The sequence below is a fragment of the Coffea eugenioides genome, chromosome 6 (assembly GCF_003713205.1).
Source record: "Coffea eugenioides isolate CCC68of chromosome 6, Ceug_1.0, whole genome shotgun sequence".
NCBI lineage: Eukaryota > Viridiplantae > Streptophyta > Magnoliopsida > Gentianales > Rubiaceae > Coffea > Coffea eugenioides.
In genome coordinates this window covers 6466413-6484060 of record NC_040040.1, presented here as the reverse complement: position 1 = coordinate 6484060, position 17648 = coordinate 6466413, and the positions used below count along the sequence as shown (strand labels likewise).

At 36.9% G+C, this 17648-nt stretch overlaps 2 protein-coding genes across 11 annotated transcripts; both read left to right on the top strand.

Annotated features, from left to right (window-relative positions):
• The first annotated feature begins 408 nt into the window (after positions 1-408).
• On the top strand, positions 409-9461 carry LOC113775108 (probable LRR receptor-like serine/threonine-protein kinase At1g67720). Its single transcript, XM_027319849.1, has 15 exons — positions 409-861; positions 2461-2992; positions 3151-3656; positions 3859-3991; positions 4180-4251; positions 4327-4395; positions 4666-4737; positions 4830-4898; positions 5545-5699; positions 5786-6027; positions 6412-6538; positions 6610-6678; positions 6770-6956; positions 8145-8280; positions 8658-9461. The coding sequence occupies exons 1-15, from the start codon at positions 777-779 to the stop codon at positions 8994-8996; spliced, it is 2793 nt and encodes a 930-aa protein (XP_027175650.1). The 5' UTR covers positions 409-776; the 3' UTR covers positions 8997-9461.
• A 929-nt stretch (positions 9462-10390) lies between these two features.
• On the top strand, positions 10391-15029 carry LOC113773155 (nuclear transcription factor Y subunit B-10-like). 10 transcript variants are annotated; one of them, XM_027317711.1, is made up of 9 exons: positions 10391-10668; positions 10933-11171; positions 11595-11724; positions 11866-11871; positions 12006-12083; positions 12211-12261; positions 13777-13822; positions 14551-14601; positions 14764-14855. In XM_027317711.1, exons 2-8 carry the CDS (start codon positions 10942-10944, stop codon positions 14577-14579), a joined length of 570 nt encoding a protein of 189 aa, XP_027173512.1. In that variant the 5' UTR covers positions 10391-10668; positions 10933-10941; the 3' UTR covers positions 14580-14601; positions 14764-14855. The 10 variants fall into 10 exon arrangements, with proteins under 10 accessions (XP_027173512.1, XP_027173511.1, XP_027173510.1 ...); XM_027317710.1 differs by lacking the exon at positions 14551-14601 and having other exon boundaries at positions 12223-12261; positions 14764-15029; XM_027317709.1 differs by lacking the exon at positions 14551-14601 and having other exon boundaries at positions 14764-15029.
• Positions 15030-17648: the final 2619 nt, after the last annotated feature.

The following is a 17648-nucleotide window of genomic DNA, read 5'->3' as shown; positions in this document are numbered from 1 at the left end:
ATACATACTTAAAGTCTTCCTTTGCATTTTGACACTTCTTTATTTAATTTTCGCTAAGAGATTGAGCACTTGTTAGATAAACTCGTATTTTATTATATATAATAAGAGTAAATTTTATATATATTGATAGTGTATACACTAATACTATCGATCGGTGTAGAAAAGATTAATATATATAATAATAGTACGAGATGAATTGAATTGAAATAATTATAAAATTTTTTAGATATATATATATATAATTAATGATGGTTAGTGCCCTCAAATTTCCGGCGACCAGAATGCCACTTCCTCCTCCAAATCAAGAATTCGAATCCACAGTTATTCCACTCAAAAAAAGGGAGAAAAGACAAGGGGGATAGAAAGAATACCAGAACCCGCCCCTTTTTCTCTCCATTCTGATATTTTGGTACTCAATTAGAAACATTTCTTAACGACAAACATTTATATTAAATTATGTAATGTGCTCGTTCACTGGTCACTAATATTTTTCTCCTGGTGGCCAATTAAAGTGTCAATCCCCACTCGCAAGACGTTAATCACCTTCTTCGCTTCATAACTTAGCAGCCTTTTACTTTTATTATTATTAACTTTTTCCATCAATCGTCATCTTGGTTGCTGGTCTCTCGTAGCAGTCAGTACACGCTAAATTTGGCCGTCTGTTCAGCTAAGTTTCTTTCCCATACTGAGTAGTGAGTAGTATGCTAGTTCTACTATAATCTCTCACTGCAGTCTTCTGCTTATTATCCACTGAAAACGAAGGAAGCAAAGCAATAATGGTGACTCATAAATGCTACTATTTTCTTTTCCTCTCGTTGGCTTTTCCACTTCTCATGGATGTAGCCAAAGCCCAGATGCCAGGTTCCTCTCTCCCTCTCTATCTCTGTGCGTCGTTCATGGGTGATTATTATATTTGGGAGTTTGTGGAGATGCTTTTTTGTCTTGAAAATAAATAGTACTTTTCATGCTCCATTCGTCATTAATTTTTTTTATATTTTAATTCTTTTGGCAAACTAGTCGTCGTTAATGTTGTTTACTATTGACAGGATTCCTGTGTAACCATACGAATTGCTTTATTTAAAATTGAGTAGACGTGCTTTTATATTAATTTTTCCGTATTAACATGATTTATATTTACTTTGTGTTGGTGGATTTAATTCCAAGAATTTGACTTCCCTTTTTGGGATGATAATAATCATGGGTTTTGTCGTACCATAAGGAAATTTAGAAGAAAAGAACCTAATAAAATTTCTAGAGGAACGAATGTTTTTTTTTTTTTTGGGGTTGGGGGGGGGGGGGGGTTGGAAAACAATTGGTTTTAGGTGATCGCTGTGGGCAGAGCTATTGGATAAACGCCTTTAATGATAAGTCAGAGTGAAAGTTCATATTATGTGAAATGGGTTCAACGTGATTATGTAGTCTGAAGTTTTTTATAGAGGGTTTAGTGGGTGTTAAACCTGCTCCCTGAAAAAGGGGTAGATTCAGAAGCAGTTGGTGACGGTTGAATTTTTTTTTTTTTTAATCACTTCAAACCGAAGGTAAAATCGTGCAGATTGCCTGTGCTGATAACTTTCGTTCCATTCAGGGAGTAAAAGGATTAGGATATCTAATAAACACTGGTAAATGGGGATATTTAGTAGGCTTTTAAATCTTAAGTAGTTAATAAGCATTTTTCATTAATTAGCGGAACTCTTGCCAATGCTGTAGTATATGGCAACTTCAGTTGGCAACGGAGTTGCAAGTTTAGTGATGGAGAGTCAAGAATCGACTTAACTTGGGCCTTCAAAAGTCCTAGTTTGTGTACGATTTTGGCTAAACTATATGGATTTGAATTCTTGGTTGCAAGAACCATTATTCTGCAGCTAATCAACTTCTAAACTGAATCTCTTGGTGGATCTTTTGGAAGAGATGAGCAAGTTATGAAAGTTTAAATGGTGGTTAGGAGCTTTTCCCATCTTTAGTGATCAGTCTATTACACATTTCTCTCTGAACTTATTTCAATTAGTTTACTGTCTTCTGATTTTAAGGCCTAAAGTTCAAGGGCCCAAGCAAGTTGGCAGAAATTTATGGTCAAGAAAAGAACTGAGAATTGCATCAGCCTAATGGATGATTCGTGAAGCACAGCTCATACACAGTTTGATCCCTCTACTGTGGCTTCAGTGCTTGAATACCATAGAATCCTTGAAACTGTTTGTTCTGGCGAATTAAGGCAACAATAGCATCCTATTTTCTTCCCAAAACATCCTATTCGTGGTGAATAATAATCTGTGGGGTTTGTTGTGAAAACCTAGTTATGAAATTTACTTGGTAATGTTCAGAATTACCTTCATCTTCTAGGTTTTGGTGCTTCTGCAGAAGAAATTAGCCATATATTTTATGTTATTGGAGTGCTCTTTTAAATTCTGTGATAAAAGTAGCAGTTGATCATATGGTTCTGACTGATGTGGCCCCGTGGATCAGGTTTTTTAAGTTTGGACTGCGGAGGCAAAGGTAACTTCACAGATGAACTTGGTCTCCTGTGGACTCCTGATGGTCAGATGATCAGCGGAGGAAGAGCTAATATTTCTGTTGCAAATGAGCAAAGAACTCAATATATGACTTTGAGATATTTTCCTGCAGATAACAGAAAGTATTGTTACACACTTAATGTTATGAGTAGGACCAGATACCTTTTAAGAGCAAGCTTCTTGTATGGAAACTTTGACAACAACAACGTGTATCCAAAGTTTGATATTTCACTAGGGCCTACTCGCTGGGCTACGGTGGTTATTTCAGATGCTAGCACTATAGAATATCAAGAGTTAATATTTCTTGCTACTGAACCCACCATTAGCGTCTGTTTGTCTAATGCTACCACTGGGCAGCCATTTATTTCGACCCTTGAGCTCCGACAATTTAATGGTTCAATTTATATGACCCAATTTGAGAACGAGTTCTTTTTAAGTGTTTCTGCAAGAATAAATTTTGGTGCTGATAGTGATACTCCAATCAGGTATGCTTCCCATCTTTTTCTGGATTTTGGTTGCAGTAGATTGAAATGTTCTTGACAGGATAGCTATGGTCTTTACTTTCTGTCAAAATTGCCATGCAATTAGAAATCGAAGTCTTTGCTCAGTACTGATACTTAGATTTCCCCCTTTTACCCATCAGGTATCCTCATGATCCATTTGATAGGATATGGGAATCTGATACTGTGCGAAAAGCCAACTATCTAGTTGATGTTGCACCTGGTACTGAAAAGGTATCTACTCGAATGCCAATTGATGTTAGCTCTGGTGAAAGACCACCTGAGAAAGTGATGCAGACAGCTGTAGTTGGAAGAAATGGGTCACTCACATATCGGTTGAATCTGGACGGTTTTCCTGGTTCTGGATGGGCATTCACCTATTTTGCAGAAATTGAAGATTTGGCTCCAACTGCTACCAGAAAATTCAGGCTAGTGTTACCTGGAAATCCTGATCTCAGCAAGGCTATTGTCAATATTGAAGAGAATGCCTCGGGGAAATATCGTTTATATGAACCTGGATACTTCAACATATCGCTTCCCTTTGTCTTATCATTCAGATTTGGAAAGACGTCTGATTCTACAATGGGGCCCCTCCTGAATGCATTAGAAATAAATAAGTATCTGAAGAAAAGCGATGGCTCTTTGGATGGTAAAATGATATTTTGAATATAATTCAATTCATTATCTCCTTTCACGGAATAGCATACAGTTTGGCCCGCGTAGCTCCTTTTACAATGAGGGAGGATTCAGGGCTGTTGAAATTGCTGGCTGAGTTTAAGTCCTTCCTTTCTAGATTTATTTTGTGAAAATGCTAATAATGCAGTCTTCATACCTATCTGCATGAATTACAGGACAACTTGTTGCTGGTATAATCTCAGCTTACTCTACTGCTGATTGGGCACAAGAAGGTGGTGACCCATGCTTACCGACCACGTGGTCGTGGATCCAATGTAACACAGATCCTCAGCCTAAAATAACATCCATGTACAGTTCTGTTGGTTTTCCTTTCACTTTCTGGTGTTTGTTTCTTGGACCTTGTGTTGTTGATGATATATCTTGTGCCCTGTGTTGATGATAATATTGTCAAATGTATTGTTTCATATCATGTCCTGAAACCATTCGAAAAAGTAAGTCAGTGATTTATCAGCTAACCTTAATATCTGTTTTTGCAGCAAATTGTCGAGGAAGAACTTGACTGGAAGTATCCCTTTAGAGTTAACAAAATTGAGCGGCTTAGCTGAATTGTAAGTTTCAGCTAAGAACGATTTGTATCTGTTCCTATGGTCTGTATCATCATACCTTTTAACTTCTTCTTGCAGATGGCTTGATGGAAATTCATTTTCTGGTACAATTCCTGATTTTTCTGGATGCCCAAACTTGAAGACAATGTAAATCCTCTCTCTTTTCTGTTTTTGTCAGAAGAATAGGGGTTGTAGGGAATATATTTTCTTTTTTCCCCACATGCAAGTTATTATTGTCTCATGTATAAAGGCATGCACTTGTGTTATACCAGCGCATGTGCATTTATAGTTCAAGTGGGGAAGTCATGTATAAATGGTGTTGCTTATAGTGATTTCTTCTGGTATTTCAGGAATGATGAGATTCAGTGCTTTAACTCCTGTTGGCTTAATTATTTTGCAATTTTGGAAATTTTGCAGACATCTTGAGAACAATCAGTTGACTGGAGGGCTGCCTTCCTCCTTGGGAGGTTTACCGAATTTAAGAGAACTGTAAGTTTGATACGTGTACTTTGCTTTGACTTTTCCTTTTCTTGTCTGTCAAAGGTTTATTATGTACATCATGGTCGTTTTAACTCTTTCAGGTATGTGCAGAACAATGAGTTATCTGGGACTATCCCATCAAATCTTCTGAACAGGGGTCTGATCTTAAAGTGGGTGTTCATTTTCCCCCCTCTGTTCCTTGTTTCGCTTAGATAATTAATGTCTCCATGTCTTGTGAGGCAATTGCCTTATGCAAGTGACAACTGTGGTCATCTAGTCGGTCCTTATTCAAATAAATCTCTGATTAATATGCTGTGTTAGTATGTTTTTCCTTAATAATTAAGAACGATTACATAAATTTTGGCGTGAACATTTTCTGACCTTTTATTTACCTTCCCTGTTTTTGGTGGTGGAATTTTCATGCCTGCAAATTAGATAAGATAGAAAATGGTGCTATTAACTTATTGTAGATCAAATGCCATCATAAATCATGAATCATGACATGTTTGGAAATTGGAAGGTTAAAAGCCTTTTATGCCTTTATTTTAATGTTTTAAGCTGACCAATATCCATGAACAAGTAGGCTCTTCAAGACATGCAGATGATAAAAGCCCAGCTTCATTTTAATAGACATGTTAATGGGATGATGCTAATGTTCAATGGTATATCATAGCTTTAGGTAGTGGCAATTTAATATCTTGTGTTGGATTTGACTTAAATTGAACTAGCATGATATATATCTGTATCCCCGTTTATCTGAGCATTCTGTTTCTGAAATTCTCCTTTTATATGGTCTTTGTACCGCAATGCTTTCAGCTATACTGGGAACATTGGTCTTCATAAAGGAGGCAGTGCAGGAAATCATAAGAAAATCATTATTGGATCATCAGTTGGTGCTGCAGCACTGCTGCTCGCCACTATTATCTCTTGCTTATTGATGCAGAAAGGAAATAAAAATTATGCAAATCAAGGTTAGATGGAAGATTATGAATTATTTAGTTCTTTTTAGGCATGAGAACATTGCTTGCTCATGAGAAATTTGTGAATCTATTTGCAGACCAGCATGAACATCGTTTACCTGGTCAAAGAGTTGTCTCCTCATTGGGTGATGCTGCATCTGAAGTTGCTCATTACTTCACTTTGTCTGAGCTTGAAGATGCAACAAGGAACTTTGAGAGGAAAGTCGGCTCAGGAGGCTTTGGAGTTGTGTATTACGGGAAACTCAAGGAAGCGAAGGAAATTGCTGTGAAAGTTCTCACAAATAACTCCTTCCAGGGCAAACGAGAATTTTCGAATGAGGTAATTCTCTTGAATTGGGATTCATTTACTGTTGATGACAGTGGCTCTTATCTTCTAGTTTATTTACCAAAATCTGTTTGTAAAAAATGAAGATAGTAGCACCAGTGACGTGGTGGTTTCCTTTTCTTCCCCTGGGGAAAAGATGACAACTATTGGAATACAGAAGAAACAGGAGTAATGATATTGCTTTGCAAACACAAATTACTTTTGAAGAACTTATTCTAAATTTTTATAATGCACAGTTTTATCAACTTTTTTGCTTCCGGTCACAAGTTTATCAACTTTGTTTCATTTTTAATTAATTATTCTTCTTACAATGATAAATTTCTTTTTGGCTGCATTACCTACAACTTCACGAAAATCCCATGCTCATATATGGCTTAGGTGGCTCTTCTTTCGAGGATACATCACAGGAATCTTGTACAGTTTCTTGGATATTGCCAAGAAGAAGGGAAAAGTATACTTGTGTACGAGTTCATGCATAACGGGACTCTAAAGGAACATCTCTATGGTAAAGTCCGTTATTTTTCTGATACAAAGTTGTTCATTTTGGCATGTTTAATCACTTGTAACACCTGGTAGGGCCTATAACACATGAAAGAAGGATCAGTTGGATTAAGCGCCTTGAGATTGCTGAAGATGCTGCTAAAGGTGAGTATGCTAAATATGAATCGTTTTAAATTGACAGGCTTGGTCCTCGTTAGGTTAGAATAACAAGTCAAAATGGTTATGCTTGTCTCAGGGATTGAGTACCTTCATACTGGGTGTACTCCATCCATCATTCATAGGGATGTAAAGACCAGCAATATCCTCCTTGACAAGGACATGCGAGCAAAGGTTTCGGATTTTGGTCTCTCAAAACTTGCCGTAGATGGAGCTTCCCACGTGTCAAGCATTGTTCGAGGAACTGTTGGCTATCTAGATCCTGAGTATGACTTTTGTCCTAGACCTTAATCTTCTTTGATTGGCTAATAAAGTGCAAGATCACATAAACTATATGGTCGAACAAATTAGTGATTGAACTTCCAATTTTGTCATTATTAGTCTTTCACTTTTAATCATTACATGTCCTCTTTCATCAAGTCTATTGCTCTAGAGTTCACATGCTGACAGCATACATTCATTAAATCTGGATTATGCCTTAATTAGCAACCAAATGGGACTTTCCAGGGCATTTATGGAAGTGGACTTTTTATCCAAGATTTTGGATGCTTGGCATATGATCTAGTTCACTAGTTATAGCTATTATGAGCTCTTATGTCCTACCTAAGAAGTGAGTTTGTTGCTATTTCATCCACCTGGTCATCTCTACTTGCTGAAGGTCCCAGATAATCTTCATTTATAGGACTGACGGTCTTTGTCTACTTCCTATGAAATATAAAAAGAATTGACTTCAAGCATTTTCCCAGTAATTGTTTGGTGAGCTCCTGTAAAGGGTTATAAGGTCGGTTTTTTTTTTTTTTTCAATTTTTTGGTATTTTGGGGGCGGGGGTGATGGAAACAATGTAGGACACTGGATCAATATGCACAAGACTATTAACTCTTTGCAATCTTAACTTGAACACCAACTCTCTAAGCCAAGAATTCTGTTACAACTACATGCCCATGAACTGGCAACTTAAATCAGCTGAACAGTTGAATTTGTCGTCCCCAAATTTGCAACTATCTTTCACATTTATTGGCAGTAAACATTGTGACTTAAGAGAAATTGAGAAGCTGGGGTCTTCACAGGTTACTGGGAAAAGGACATCTGTAGATAAAGACAAAAGAGTCAAGTGACTTGATGCAAGATTAAAACAAAAGATCTTGTCAATTGCATTTATCTGCTGAGCTTTCCCTTACCTGAAAATTTTTAAAGTCACACATAGGAGATGTGATTGGAAGAAAATCCAAAAAAGAAAAAGTGATTGCACATTGTCTACTTATCCTTTCTTTACCAAAGATGATATTCCTAAGAATGGCATGATTGGTATTTGCAGCATGCTGCTATCACTAATTAGGCTTTTCAAAAGTTCTCCCTCTATATTTCTTCTGTTCGTATGTGAAAGGCTTTGAAGATAGTTGTCTTATGCTTATATTTCAAGCATGACTTCTTACATTCCACCAATCTTATGCAGGTATTATATCTCCCAGCAGTTGACGGACAAGAGTGATGTCTATAGTTTCGGGGTCATTCTACTGGAGCTAATATCTGGTCAAGAGGCAATTTCAAATGAAAACTTTGGTGTGCACTGTCGCAATATAGTCCAATGGGTAAGATCAGTTGACAATAACAGTACTAGTTATGAAATCGATAAAGCACCTCGAAGTTTCCTGATTCATTACATGAGGTTCGACGTTGCTGTAGTGAGATTATATTTGAGCATATTATACGATATAGCAATTGCTGTTTATCAGAACGAACAATGTTCCTGAATCCGCATTTATTCCCGCGATAAAGAAATTAGCTATAATGGTTTTTACTTCTTTACGGGTTTCATCTCTATTTCTTTTTTTAACGAGATTCCAGATTGACAAAATGGATAAAGCACCTCCTTAGAGGACTAATCTGTGTAAATCTCTTTGTTGTCAATTTTTATTCAAAGTGCAATCAGAATTAACTGTTTGACTATCTTGTTGCACCATCTCAGGCGAAGTTACACATCGAGAGTGGAGATATCCAAGGGATCATTGACCCCTCATTGCATAATGAATATGACATCCAATCAATGTGGAAGATAGCTGAGAAAGCTTTGATGTGTGTCCAACCCCACGGGAGCATGAGGCCCCCTATTTCAGAAGTTATTAAGGAGATCCAAGATGCAATATCGATTGAAAGAGGTGCAGAAGCAATCAGGGAAGGTAGCTCAGATGATATATCCAGGCAATCTATTCATTCTTCCTTAAACTTGGGGGGTTCTCTGGACTTGGGTGCAAGTGAGCATTACTTATCAATTGATGAGTCCATTGCACGGCCAACTGCTAGATAGGATTTGTCTACTCACAAGTCTCGCCCTATTTCCCATTTTTTCGGGATAGCTCGAATTTATCCGGAGCGATAGAATATTCTGAGTTTCTCGGCTTCGTTTAGTACTTAATGGCAGTACATATTATGTGGGCTGTGTAGATTATGAGTTAGCTACTCAATTTATTCCAAATATTGGCCATTGTATTAGCAGAGCAAGATTGGTGGACTGTACCCAGTGGATTATTGAAGTTTTTTTTCTCCCCTTTTTTGGGGTGGAGATGCTGACTCCCTAGCACTATGACTATCGGGAAGGACAGAATGGACACCAAGTAGTGTGTCACATGCCAAATGCTGCTGGCTCTGTGTATTAATCTTGCCTAGTTAAACTGTGATGATTTAAATGGTGAAACTGACCCTGAACCTGAAAAGTTGTAGTAGCAGCCATGTGAGATGTATCATGGAGGTCATAGTCCTTGCAGCTTGTTGATTTTTCGTCTCTTTATTTTATTTTATTTATTGTTTTCTCTATTTGGTGCCAAATGAACGCACTCAAAAAGGAAAGTAAATCCATTATTAATGCTTTAGATTACCATATCCGTCCGCTGAATTGCAACATTTTTGTGGATTAAATTTGTTTCGTTGCGGATAAAATAATTTTTTGTGCTAGGACACCAAATAGACGGATCCTTATTTTATCTATGAGTATTGTTATTATTATTATTTATGTACTCTATTTTCTTTTTTTGGGGTATTTTTTTTCTTGTTTTGGGGTACTGGAGTTTGAACTCGATACATTCCTCGTAGAACTCAAGATCGACTTGCATGGGTTCGAGTCAAAGCGAGCCTTATTGACTCGAACCCGAATCAAGAAGATTTGGGAATTTTATTTTTTTTTTACAAAAATTGAGTGAAAAGACATTAATTAAAAAATTTCATACAATCTTAAACATTTCGTAAATTCAACAACTCTTGTGGGCACAAGAATAATTTGATAATAATAATAAATTAAAAATTAAAATTAAAAAACTCAATATGGCTCGACAAGTTTTCGAATCTTGCTACTGAATACTCGAATTCGACTCGTTAGGGTCTATCAAACTACTCAAACTCGATTACAATCCTAGACCTGAAAATGAATGTAGAAAAGAAAAAAAAAATCCGTGTTACAAACAAGCAAAAAGTCCCAAATTTTGGTGGAGAGAAAGTTCAATAAGCAGGAAAATGGAGAAAACGACAACGTCTGAAGGCCGCACCGGAACTAACGCCTCATACACGTGTTATGAATCAGAAGAAGATAGAAGCCAAAGAGGATGGGGCAGTACACTGTACACTACAGTAGTAGTAGTAGTACTTTAATCGCCGCTGCACCAGCAGCGGAATCAAATCCTAAATTCCTATTTCCTAATGGAGAGGAGATAAAAAGGGGACGCCCCCGCCCTTCTTTCCCCCGCCCTCAATTAAAAGGACATCTAACAACCAACGGTGTTGATAAACCTAAGCCCATCCCAATTCTCTCATCTCAGTCGTCTCCTCTTTCCCTTCTTCTCCAGCGTCCGATCTCCCCTCTCTCCTCTCCCTCCATCCTCATCACCCTTCCCTCCTCCCCTCGCGCCCAAACTCAAAAACAAAATAATCTATTCCTCCAATTCTACACCCTATATATATAAAAGCCTCACTCTCCATTCCTCCCTCAGGTAACAACCTTTTCCTCTCTTCTTTCTTTTTCCACCAACTCCCAATTCAAACTTCTTCACTTCAACCACTGCAGTGCTAATTTCTATCCCTCCCCTCTCTCTCTCTCTTTCTCTCCCTCCTTCTCTCTGTTTTCGGTGTCTTCCTTTCTCGCTCTGTGAATGATATGTAGATGCATGCAATTTGATGTATCTGTAGGATTCTCATTATGGATGAACGAGACCTAGGGTTTTTTGGTTTGATTTTTTATGGTTGTGCGCTGCTAGGGTTTGGGTATGGCTGATTCGTCTCAGGGTGGGACTCCGGCGAGTCCAGGCGGCGGGAGCCACGAGAGCGGCGACCAGAGTCCAAGGTCCGGTGTTCGGGAACAAGATAGGTTCCTTCCCATAGCCAATATTAGTCGGATCATGAAGAAGGCACTTCCGGCCAACGGTAAAATTGCTAAAGATGCCAAGGAGACTGTTCAGGAATGCGTCTCCGAGTTCATCAGCTTTATCACCAGCGAGTACGTCGTTTTGTTATATGCTTCTCTTTATTCGTATTCGTTCATAATTCTGCCTACCGTAGTTTAAGCCGAATGCGGATCATCCTTGGCTAATCTGGAGCTTCTTGTTGCATCTCCATAGCCCCCTTTTTGTCATGAAAAATCAGTTACTTTTACACATTCATTGTCCCCATGGCTACTTCGGCTGGTCTAAAAAACTTAGCTACCTACCTACGAGTCTGGAAGTGGATTTTCCTGACTCGTTACCTAGGTTTACATGAACTCGTATGATATACTGTTCTCTTCTCTCTGTGATTTTGATTTCCCATAATGTTTATACTTCTGTTTTGGTACTTGTCTAGCCCGATCCATGTTACTATTTGTACATTTGTGTGTATCCACCGCATAAGTTGATTGAAAGAGTTATGGTGGTTCAAATGTTAGGGCAAGTGATAAGTGCCAGAGGGAGAAGCGAAAGACTATTAATGGAGATGATCTGCTGTGGGCAATGGCAACTCTAGGTTTTGAAGATTATATTGATCCTCTCAAGGTTTACTTGACTAGATATAGAGAGGTACTCATCTTTCTTCTCGTACCTTTGCTTAACATGGTTTGTTTTGTCACTTTCATATTACCTTGTACAAGCATTCTTATGAGCAGTTAGTGACTGATAATTTTTGTTTTCTTCTGTTATTGTTCCAATTGACTGTTGCAGATGGAGGTAAATGACTCTTCATTTTTTTTTTTGCTTTTTTTAAAAATTATTCTGTAATTTTTGTTCTTCTACCTTGTTTACTGGTAACTGTGGCTTGTTTTCTTTTATGGTGGATTTCTCTTGTTTTCTGTGCATTATAGGGTGATACAAAGGGGTCAGCAAAGGGTGCAGACGGGCCTGCTAAAAGAGATGGTGTGCAACTTGGGCCTAGTCCCCAGGTTGGTATTGCCAATGTGGAACATAATTCTATCTCTAGCTTCCACTGGTTTGCTTGCTGTTTGTTTTTTAATGCCTGTGCAACACATTGTGTGGAAAATTTACTGACATACCCTGTGCTGTGTTCAGCTTGCTCATCAGGGTTCATTTTCTCAAGGCATGAATTACGGAAGTTCTCAGGTCTCTCTCTCTCTCTCTCTCATTTACTTGCACATAGATTAACTTAATAAACTCATGCATCTGTTGAAACCATAAAAGTACGCATAAGCTAAATGGAAACTTCTTGCTGCTGCCAAATTCAGCATGTAAATGGGAAACTATGTTCACATCACATGCATCATTGAGAGTTTCATGTTTCAATATGGCCAGTGCATCCAACTGCTACTTGGTGCATGTACTTCAGCTACTTGCTCTGGAATTGTTTTTCATCGGTTAAGTTCTTGTATAGTTCCTGTGGCATTGAAATTATATATTTTTATTGTCAAAAAATGTTAATCTTTTCAGTTATAGTCTATATTTTGGTTGGGTATATTTCTATGTACTGTTAATTTTTGAGGGGGTAAAAGATAGCCCATGTATTTGGCGTGTGTCTGTCTGTGTATATATCATTGATATGGTTCCCTTCATGCAATTTTCTATTTTTTGTCTTATTTATTTATATAATAATTTGTGGGTAAGTTTGCTTCATGCAGTTAATGAGCAGAAAAGCCTTTTCTCAATGTCTTGAATATGACTCGAATTTGGCCTCCTCTTTTGTGTGCTTATTTCTAGAGCCAGCATAAGGCTTGACATTTGCAATTAGTTGTTGAAAGGTGTACTTCCTCAGAATCATAACTTCATAAAATGTAGACATGTAAATAATGCTGTATAGACTTAGCCACACCAAATGTTACATGCTGTGGATACACCGAGCTTTACATGCTATGTTTGCTGTTTGGTATGATATGTAATTCAAAATATGCACATAAATTCATTGTGGGATTTCCCAGTAAATAAGTGCATTCATTTTCTTGGAAAAACTTGGACTTTACAATGATTAAGAGAGAAAGTTGAGGTTGTAAAGCGTGCTCTTAAGTAAGTGAACTATAAAACTTTTACAAAAGTGAAATAGTTTACAAATCATGTAAAATATTACAAAATTGCTCATGCGTAGATGTGAAAGTGGATGAGATTTGGCATTGTGGTTATATATGAATGCCTTTTAGGATTGGGCACTTACCAAGATACTATCTGATATGACTTATATTGGTATTTCTGTTTGTACAATTGGTCTGTTATGTCTTATAAATGTCTTCACCAAACTTATCACAGAAAAAAAAAAGAGGAAATTATCTTGTGTTTTCTTGTGATGGTCAATATGGATGTGGTAGAAATTGATGGTGGTGGGGTTTATTGGTTGTGGTGGTGATGGTGTCAGTACAGTTGTTGGAGAACTGAGTGGTTGAAGGTGGTGGTGGCACAAATGCTTGTAGAGGGTGGGGAATGGTGTTGGTATCTTGCTTTCTATCTGTGTTTGTTGTTTGATTTAAAAGCACCATGGGAATGAGTAGTTATTATGGCTCATGGAGTGATGCATTTTGCAGTTTCTGGTCCATCAAAAATTAAAAAGAAAAAGAAAATTCTGATTATTTTTTCTACGGGGAATTTAAATTTGTCTTGTATCATATATGTGATGATTCTTATCTTTTGCAGTAGATGGGAATAACCATCCAATTCTTCTCCCCAGTGAAATTTAGCCAAGGTAGCGAAGGAGTTTTAACTGTACCTAAATGAGTACTTTTCTTTTTGTCCAGCTGATTCCTTTTTTACTTTATTGATGGGATGATTAAGCACTTTGATTTTACTTAATGATAATCAAGCCATGTGCCTAATCCTTTTGGATCTCTGGCAATGTTACATGTGCAGGGCTCAACATTTCTCTTCATGTTATGTAACTATTGCTTTCCTACCATGTCTTGAAGCTGCATAAACTTATTGGTTCCATGAAATTCAGAAGGTTTCATGTGTTTATTTTCTTCTTATTGCTTATTACGGGCATGAAAAGCTCCAAAATTGTGGGGAGCAAGATAAGGGAGCTTACCTCTTGGTTTTTTGTGTTGGCTGTTGCTTTGTAGTGGCTGCATATGCATACATGTGGATTTAGGTTCTGAGTCTTAAAATTCGAATGGCATTTTGAGCATCTATACCACAGCCTATGAGCCTTTTCTTGCCGTTGATAAGTGCTAGATGTATGTCATATGCCCTTAGAAAGTGCAGTAGATAGATAAATTCCAGCCAATTTACTGTTTAACGGATCCATCATATCACCATACATCAATGGCTAATGTATCAAACTTGGAGAGGGCAAAGGAGGTAGGAAAGGAAAATAACTCTTGCTTAGTAGGTGTGTAAAACGTCTAAGCAATGGATGGTGACATGACAATGTCTTTGTCAGCGGAACTGATGTTCATTCTGTCTTTGAAATTTCAGATAAATGGATAATGTTCGTTCTTAATTAATCAACTTCATTATATCTCAAGGGTTAGTAATTACTTTCGTTCTTAATAATGTTAGTATCCACTTTATTGTAGTGTCATGAGATATTATGGCTTTTGTATGAAGTCAGCATGTCTAGTACTTTCTTCATGGAAAATTGTATATGAACTTTTCAATGGTGCTTATGTTATTGGTTTGAATTTGCAGTGGCGAGGTCAGAATGTAATGATCCAAATGCAAGGCATGGAGTAGATTTTGCGTCTGTTTGTTTGATCATTTGTTAATGTGCTTAGAAGTCGTCATTGGAGTTCTTGAGATAAATACATGTAAGCTTTTACTGTGAACTGATTGTAACAACTGGTTTTAGCTTTCCTGTGTTAGTACTATATTCTGGTTAAATGTATGTCTCTGGTGCTTTTCAAGTAGGTCTGATTATTTAGTTATAGAGCTATGAACTTTGTGGGCTTTTGTAAGAGATGTGGTATCCTGTTTCTCTTTCAAAGATCAATTTAACCTTTTCTTCTTCATTTTTTTTTTCCGGTAGAAACCTTTTATTTAGATTATTGAATGAGACCCATGGAGAACCTCTCAGGATCGCTTATGTTTGCTTACTCCGCCTGCGGGTGTGTTTAGTGAGTGTTCAAAACCGGTTTATTTTGACCCGCAAGTCTTCGGACGCGGGACTGCGTTGATGGAACGCTTTATAAGGAATTTTAACTTGGAAAAAATAGCAAATCGATTGAAAATTGTGTTGCGCAGCTGCGCTTGCCGGTTTCCGCAACGCTTGCTTGTCTTGAAGCATATTCTTGTCCACGTCTCAAGGGAATCATTTTTTTCGGTCATTTATGATCATCATATTATCTTTAGCCAGTTTTATTTTTTATTTTTTATTTTTTTTAAACGCCAATTATGCTTTCAGTTCTTTGTTCCCCGTGTTTGCCATGGTATTTGAACGAGGGTTAAGCTAGAAGCAGATTTTAAAGGCACCCAGATGAGAAAGGGAGAGACACAAATCAAGATATAAAGGTTAATTGCTAAGGAGGTTTTGATCTAGCAGTTTGTGTCGAGACTCTACGAATTAAAGGATAAATTTCACCTCTTCACTGCTAAGAAAAAAAAAGTTATGAAGGCAAATTGGATAATGAACATTACGCTACAAAAAGGAAAGCACATTTCGGTTTGCAGTGTCTCTACCTTTTGACTTTGCTTTTAAAATAAGGGAAAATTAGTAAAGCAAACCTAAATTAGTAAAAAAATAGAAAATTTATTCAAACTCGAATAAAATTATATCACGTAAAACAAAATTTCACTAATATTTATTTACAGAAAAATTTTTAAAGCTTAGTAATTTCACACAAACTTGATGTGCCACGAATACTAGTTATTTTAACTAATTCACATTCTTTAATACTATTTGTTTCTTACCCTTGATATTCTTGTCAATCCAATAAAATCACTAAAAATGGAAAGATTCCATAAAAACATAAAACGAATTATTTCCAACTAATTTCATTTAAATCTTGCATTACTCTCAATTACTTTTTTTTATCTTACATAATCATTATTTTTTTAAAAAAAAACTATAGTGTGATTTAGCCTTCCTTTTTTAAATATTATTTTGTTTGCATAATAAATGCATTTTTGAAGTATCTTTCTATAAGCCAACTCCTTTTTTATCTTACACGCGTCATTTCAAAAAAGGTGCTATATTGTGATTTTAAATAATTTTTTCAAATGATTTCCTATCCAAACACAATCTTGTGTTTATATTATTTTCCTCTAGGCAGTTTTGATAAAAAATTGTTTTTGTGGAAAGCATGATTTGACTTAGCATTACATTTCTCCTAATTTATATCGTAGGTGATATACTAAATCAATTATTAGGGAAATGTGAATTTAAGAACTTTTCTTCAATAACTTTTATTATGGCATCACGTAATAAAATGAGAGGACAATAAAAAGAACAGCACTGAATAGTGTAGTTTGTTGAAAAAAGTTTGAAGTACATTAGGACCAACTACCAGACATCAACGTCACTAATATTTATGTTCCACCATTTCATATTTAAAATTTTATAATTTTATCTTTTGATTTAAGATAGGCCTCAAAACTTACAAAAAACAATTAACAAAAGAAGAAAACTTGCCATCTGTCCAGCGATTATAGGCCTATCGATATGTCAGGAAGTTACCAGGCTTTTGAGCCATTAGGCCCATTACCACCCTTTGTTCTTTTTAATAATAATAATTACCTCAATTTTCGTTACTTCTTGCTAGTGTTAGTGTATTACGTTCCTTCATCCGAAAGCAATCTCACAGGAAGATGGCGTGATTTTCTCAATCGCGTCCATGGAGTCCATGCATCAGCCGATAGATGATCACGCATCACAAAACAATACGAGAAAACCCTAACCGCAGCAAAAGTGTCATATTGTTGATAGTAGCAAACTGCTGGTATGGGGTGAGCATAAGTTCGTTTAATTTATTTTAATTTTGGACTGAATCCATAAAAAATCGGACCGACAACGATTAATCATATGTATCAATTTTGTTTTTTCAATTAATCAAAATCGATATCTGCATGATAGACGAAAAAAGTGATGATTAGAAACTGTCGAAATTTAATTTCGCTCTCAATTTAATTTGATGAATGTTAATAGAAATTCGATTTCAGTCGGACAAGTGTGATTGAAAAAAATTCCGATTTTCATTAATTCCATTTAATTGATTGGTAGATTGATTATGCAACCCCCCCCCCCCCCCCCAAACAAATAGTCCCCAGCAACAAGTCGGTCCAAACTCTATCTGGGCCGTACACATATCACTCATGAATTCTCACTTCCTGACCCCACCTCTAGACTCTAGAGGTGTCTAGAGGTGGGGATTGATCATGGAGGGCCAGGGGTGCATAAGCTTTGATGATCCCAAGTCACACCCGGGTTTTCTTCCCATGAACACACCACCGACTTAAGCAACGGGGTCGGACCGTCGGAGAGCGCAGTAAAAAAATGGAGTACTAGCAGCCTACAATTCTAAAGTAGGGTCCCGAGCCTCATACATATATATATAGATAGTTTAACCTTATACTACTAT

Coding starts and splice junctions, on each gene's coding strand:
- LOC113775108 (XM_027319849.1), top strand. CDS start 777: ATGGTGACTCATAAATGCTACTATTTTCTTTTCCTCTCGTTGGCTTTT. Junction 6,539..6,609: donor TCTAAAGGAACATCTCTATG/GTAAAGTCCGTT, acceptor AACACCTGGTAG/GGCCTATAACACATGAAAGA. Junction 6,957..8,144: donor GTTGGCTATCTAGATCCTGA/GTATGACTTTTG, acceptor AATCTTATGCAG/GTATTATATCTCCCAGCAGT.
- LOC113773155 (XM_027317709.1), top strand. CDS start 10,942: ATGGCTGATTCGTCTCAGGGTGGGACTCCGGCGAGTCCAGGCGGCGGG. Junction 12,084..12,210: donor AACTTGGGCCTAGTCCCCAG/GTTGGTATTGCC, acceptor TGCTGTGTTCAG/CTTGCTCATCAGGGTTCATT. Junction 12,262..13,776: donor TGAATTACGGAAGTTCTCAG/GTCTCTCTCTCT, acceptor CTTTTGCAGTAG/ATGGGAATAACCATCCAATT.